Genomic DNA, 6,000 nt, shown 5'->3' with positions numbered 1-6,000 from the left:
AAAAAAAAAAAAAAAAAACCTCAACGAAATTGAAAATAAAGGGGAAAAACACAGACTATCAACAAAACAAGCTAATTTCCCCCCCCCAAAAAAAATAAACCCCGGGGCCAGGGAGATGGTTCAGTGGAATAAGTGCTTCCCTGGCAAGTGCAAGCGCCTGAGTTCAATCCCCAGTTCCGCCCAAAAATAAATAAATAAATAAAATAAACCCCAACAAATTTCCAGCAAAATAAAAAAGACACAAATTCCCACAAGCAGAAGAAGTGTGACAGCATAATAGATCTGACCTTCAAGCCCTGAAAGAACGAGCAGCTTTATGCTCAGTCAGCTGGAGTCCTGGGGTTCAGGATCAGCCTGGGGACAGGGGCTGCTGGACAGCACACGCCTTGCTCCATGCCCTATTGCTTCCCTGGGTTTTATTTATTTATTTATTTTTTAAAAACTTGTTTTTTATTTTTTTTATTTATTTTTTTAATATTTATTTTTATTTATTACATTTATTTATTGTGTATGTGTGTGGCCAGCTCAGCCCACCAGGGGGCGGGTCTGGCTGGCATGTGGTGCTGGGGATTGAACCGCGGTCCCTGTGCTTTGCCAAGCTTGTTTCAAGTAGGTGCTTTAGACCACTGAGCCATCTCTCCAGCCCCTATTTATCTATTTATTTATTTATTTATTTATTTATTTATTTATATTTTTGCAGTACCAGGGATTGAACTCAAGACCCTGTGCTTGCCAGGCAAGGGCTTATTCTACTAAGCTATCTCCCCGGACTGCTTCCCTGGATTGTTGAGTATGCAGAAAAGGCAACTCGAGCCTCAAAACTGTTATCCCATCGCTCTGGGAGGCTGAGGCAGGAGGATCTCAAGCCCAAGCCCTGCTGGGTAATTTGGGGACACAAGACCCTGTCTCAAAATAAAAATAAAAATAAACAGGCCTGTGGAGCCAGGCACAGTGGTGCATACCTATCATCTTAGCACTCACAAGGCTGAGGAAAGAGGATCATTATAAGTTCAAGGTCAGCCTGAAGGACACAGCAAGAGCCTGTCTCAACCACCACTGCCCCCCACACCAAGAGAGAAGGCTCTGGTACCCCACCTTCTGCCCCCGTGCCTCCCTGCCTTGCCCCGACTTCACCACCCAGGGAGAACACAGAAGACACCAGAAGCCTGGGCAGGGAGCCTCGGGCCCAGCCCCGCCCACACTCACCCGAGCCTGACGTTGGCATACAGCTCACGTCCCGTGCGCGTCTCGCGCTTTCTGCAGATCTCAGCGTCATACCAGAAGCCGCGCTCCTTGGGGTGGTCAGTATTGTAGTTGAGCATGACGACCTGGCCTACCTCCAGCTCGTGCCACTTGAGGATGGTGCGGGCACGCGCACGCACGTCCTGGGGTTTCATGGTGACTACGCCGTTCTCAGGGTAGCTGGTGTGGGAGAAGCCAGTCTCAGGCACAGCCTGAGAAAGTCCAGGGCCACCCAGAGCAGGCCCATGATGCAGCACTCAGGTGCCCTGACGCGGGTGTGTGGGACATGGTTGGCCACAGCAGTGGGACAGGCTGGGCCCCATTCTCCCAAGGAGAGGGGTCTGTACAGATGCATGCTCAGAAACAGGGTCTCTGCATTTTAAGTTGTCACGCTGAGCTCGATATGTCAATCCACACCTGTCATCCCAGCACTCTGGGAGGCTGAGGCAGGAGGATCGTAATACAAGTCCAACCTAGACTGAGCAAGAACCTGGCTCATAAGGAAAAATATTATAGATAGGTTCAGGAGGTCATACTAGGGGTGTAGTTCAGTGTGAAAGCCCCAAGCTTATTCCCCAGTACTGAAGAAACTGCCATGGAGAAGGATACCCCAGCGAGAGAACGTGAACAGGAGAGGGAGGGAAGCCAGCCACAGGGAGAGAACAGCAGAGGCTGGGGAGAGGCAGCCACCACACCCAGGAACCCCAGGGACAGCTGCTGCCCCACCCTAGGCCAACACCATGACCTTGGGGTTCCAGCTGCTAAACAGATATTCCAAGCCAGGAGGAAGTGGCCCCTGGATGGATTCCAGGAAGGACAAAGTGTAACTTTTCAACAAGCATGCACTGAAAGTCCTTCCTAGCGGGGATGGTGGCGCATCCCTGTAATCATAGCACTCTGAGAGGCTCAGACAGGAGGATCACCTCAAGTTCAAGGCCAGCCTGGGCTACCTAGTGAGACTGTCTCACCAAGAAATGTATGAATGACCAAATGAACGCACAAGTGAATGTCATTTCTGCAGAGGAGCCCTGTTTAGGCAAACATACAAGAGGATGCAACGGGGGGGGGGGGGGGGTTGGTTACTCCAGAGTGGTGGGGCCTGTGGCACGCGTGGCTGTTCGTGTCACTGAAAGCTCTGACAGGTTCCCTACCACTGCTCTGAAGGCACAGGGTCATTTCAAGAGCCACGAGAGATGTAAAGTAGGAAAGCTAAGCTGGGCCCACTGGCCAGGCCTACAATCCCAGCACTTGGAAGAAGAAAACAGCTAAAAGAACATGCTGCCAGCAAACAAGTTCAGCCCGATCTAGGGAGGGTCACCCCCAAATCCAGCCCTCAATTCTCTCACTGTGGGCTAATTTTTCTAACAAGTCACCAAGAATAGGCGTTATCAAGCTCCCTGCTAAGGATTTTTTTTTCTGTGTGTGTGGTCCTGGGGTCTGAGCCAGGGACCTCCTCGCATTGAGCTCCACCCCCAGCCCTTTGTATCTTTTTATGCTGTGCCAGGGGTCTCACGAAGTTGCTCAGGCTGGGCTCCAACTTGCAATTCTCCTGCCTCAGCCTGCCAGCATGCTGGGATCTCAGGAGCATAACCTCGACCAGCTCAAAGGCTGTGGTCTGGGCTGCCCCAGTCCCAGGCAACTCAGGGGTGCTAAAGTTTCCCCAACACTTGACTTATGAACTAGGGCTGAGCAGGAACTAGATCTGGCCCCGAGGCTGGAGCGTGCAGACTCCTAACCCAGATGATGCAGGCTGTGCTGGTAGCATCTGCTGGCTCTGGTTCCTGCTGTAACTACCCCCAAGATGCCATGTGATGTGCCAGACACACCACGCTGGCACCAGCAGGGGCTCGCACCTGGAGCAGGTGCTCTTCTGGCCCCACCCACCAGTGACCCTCTCTTTTCTGTCTCTAGGTTGAAGCCCTAAGCCTCCAGCAATCTGGGCTGCTCCGTGAGCCACAGCTTCCTACGGTCAGGAGGGTGGGGCTTTCGTCTAGTGGCCCGTGGTCCTCATAAAAGGAGATAAGCGGCCAAACAGACACCTGTCCTCAGCCCACCGGCCTCCAGAACCTCAAGAAAACAGGCCAAGACTTAAAGTACTTGTGCCAGCAGCCCGAGTGGATCAAGGCATGGTCCTCGTCACTGTGCCCGCGCAGGGCCCACTGCACACCCCAGGAAGGAGAAGGACAGCAAGTGGCTTCAGTCAGTCATGGTGGGATAGAGGAATAAATGAGGCTGAGCTGGCACAGCTCAACGCTGAGTGCCTGCCTAGCCGTGCAAAGGCCCTGGGCTCCATCCAGTGCTGCTGGATGAAAATCAGGAGGGCAGGTCGGCCTGGCTGAGCAAGGCCCAGTTCGCCGAGGCGGGGAGGCCCTGCTTTCTGACTCCACCTGGGTGCAGCCCCCACCACCATCACCAGGCAGCACAAAACAGCCTGCAGACACAGCGGTGCCACTCACTCATCGTATTTCACACGGTAGATGACATCGTCCTCAGGCGTTGGGCTGGTGGTGGAGCTGCAGGGCTCGTTGTCCGCTGATGGCACCTTCCGCAGCACCCTGACCACCTGCGCCTCAAACCACGCGCCCATGTTCGTGTCCCGTGCGTCCACATACTCATTCACCTGCAGGGCCAGGAAGCCAATCCTCTTAGCTGGCTGGGTGAAGAACCTGCAGGGTGTCTGAGGCACAGAAATGCCAACGCAGGCACCCCTCCCCGCCTTCCCAGGAGGGCACCGAAGGCATGGCCACGTTCTCCTCTGTTGGGGGGTGTCCAGCTGGGGGCTGCACTCTGGGCCTGGGCACCCCAGCCGTGACCACTGCTGGGCTTCCCCAACACCCTCCAGCTTCCCCTGGGGGCAGAACTGCCCTAGGTAAGAACTGCCTGCAGCTCAGGAAGGCCACTAACCTGTCCCTCGGGACACTGAAAAAGGCAGATGGGACTTCCTGGCCCTGGCAGGGGCTGTGGATTTGGTAAGGTCTTGGTGGCCACTGCATAGGCCACGGGGGCAACGCCTGCAAACCCCAAGCCTGGACTCTGCACTAGAGGACAGGGGAGGGATCCCAGTGGGCCACGTATGCCTCCAGGAGCAGGGTAGCCAGGACCGGGCCTCACCTTGTAGAATCCCTGCTCTGTCTCGTCCCACGTGTCCTCATCGGCCAGGCCAGCCTTGCTGTCTGCGTCGGTGGCAGCCTCACCATGTGTGGATGACTTGTCCGACTCACTCTGGCCCAGACAGCAGCCCGAGTCTGTGTCCGAGAGCTCAGAGTCCCTCTCCTGGCTGGATGGCAGCACCAAGCTCTGGCGCACCAGCAGCTGGATGGTATCATTGAGGCGCACATCATAGTCGAAGAGCGTGTGGCCATCCTCCATCTGTGGTAACACAGAGACAGAGGCTGGGTACCCACGTGTCCCCCAAGCCTGGACATGCACAGGCTGGCCTTGAACAGGGAGCAGACCACAGGATGAACAAACCACCCGTCACCCACCAGTGGAGGACAGGATCTCTAAATCACATTAAGGGAGACTAAGTCAAACCAGTGTGGTATAGTACATGCTTGACATCCCAGCATTCTGAAGGCTGAGGCAAATCGAAAATTTGAGACTACCCCAGGAAACTTAGGCTCTGGCTCAAATAATAAAATAAGAGTCAGCAAGACAGCTCAGCAGACTAAGCGCCTGCTTTGGCAAGCTCAGGGACCAGGGTTTGACTCCCAGTCCCACATGCTGCGCCGGTCCTGCCACCGGGGAACACTGAACCTATGACAGAGTCCGGGTATGGTAGTGCACGCCTGTAATCCCAGCATTGGGGAGGCCGAAAACAGATGGATCACTGAGTCCAACCTGCGTAGTGAGAACCTGTATCAGATACATAAATGAAAAAAACTAAAATAAAATAAAATGAAGTGGGGCATGGTCAGGCACTCCTATAATCCCAGCACTCGGGAGGCTGAGAGGCAGGAGAATCACCAAGTTCAAGGCCAGCCTAAACTACTGCATAGTAAGACCCTGTCTCAAAAAAGCAATACAGATTCAAAAAAAAAAAAAAAGGGGCAATAAAGAAAACAAAGGATGGGGGGCGGGTTCTCCTAACTCTTCCAGCAGTGTCTGTCCCAGGGAAAGGGAGTCACTTCTACCAGGGACCTCACCAAAGGCTCACACGTGGAATTCTCCATCTACACCTGGAGGCAATGACAGCTGTCCCACTGACAGGGAGCGCCTGGCATGAAACAGGTGGAGGCCAAGGGCGCTGCTCAGTCCCCATCTGTACCAAAGATGAAACTGTCCCCAGCACCCACAAGAGCCTTGCCCTGTTTGGATGGGCCGATACACGGCTAAGACCACAGTGAGCATCGGGCAGCTTCCCAGACCCAAGCTCTAACCCCCACTCCTGTCCTACTCACCCCAGCGCTCCAGGAGAGGACCCACAGCCCACCCAGTTCTGCCCAGGCCCAGGCCAGTCTGTAGGGCTCCTCCGTGGAGCCTCCACCCACCCCAGCCCGGGAGCACCCCTGCTGTGACCACCAGAGACAGGTTCTGGCCCTAGTATGAACTGCTGAATTACTACGGTGGCCAACTAATATGGCTGAAGCCCTTTAAACAACAGCTTATCAGAGGCCAAGGAGATAGCTCAGTAGAATAAGTGCTTGCCTGGCAAGCTCCAGGGCCCAAGTTCAATCCCCAGTTCTGCAAAAAAAAAAAAAAAAAAAAAACCCAGCTTATCTTCCCAGAGATCACCTTCCCCTTTTCTCTGACCCAACC

General features: G+C 54.2%; 1 protein-coding gene across 2 annotated transcripts in view; it reads right to left on the bottom strand.

Moving 5' to 3' along the window:
• Uhrf1 (ubiquitin like with PHD and ring finger domains 1) overlaps positions 1-6,000 on the bottom strand; it is a 30,238-nt gene that overhangs the window by 12,230 nt on the left and 12,008 nt on the right. For both annotated transcript variants that reach the window (XM_004632763.3, XM_023716751.1), the window contains exons 3-5: positions 4,354-4,611; positions 3,699-3,862; positions 1,207-1,422 (exon numbers count right to left, since the gene is read on the bottom strand). In XM_004632763.3, the coding sequence (XP_004632820.1) occupies positions 1,207-1,422; positions 3,699-3,862; positions 4,354-4,611 (638 nt within the window). The remainder of the gene's footprint in view (positions 1-1,206; positions 1,423-3,698; positions 3,863-4,353; positions 4,612-6,000) is intronic.

Source organism: Octodon degus, unplaced genomic scaffold, assembly GCF_000260255.1.
Source record: "Octodon degus isolate 3935 unplaced genomic scaffold, OctDeg1.0 scaffold00050, whole genome shotgun sequence".
Classification (NCBI taxonomy): domain Eukaryota; kingdom Metazoa; phylum Chordata; class Mammalia; order Rodentia; family Octodontidae; genus Octodon; species Octodon degus.
Note: the sequence above shows the minus strand (reverse complement) of the source record. Positions and strands in the feature narration are given on the sequence as shown.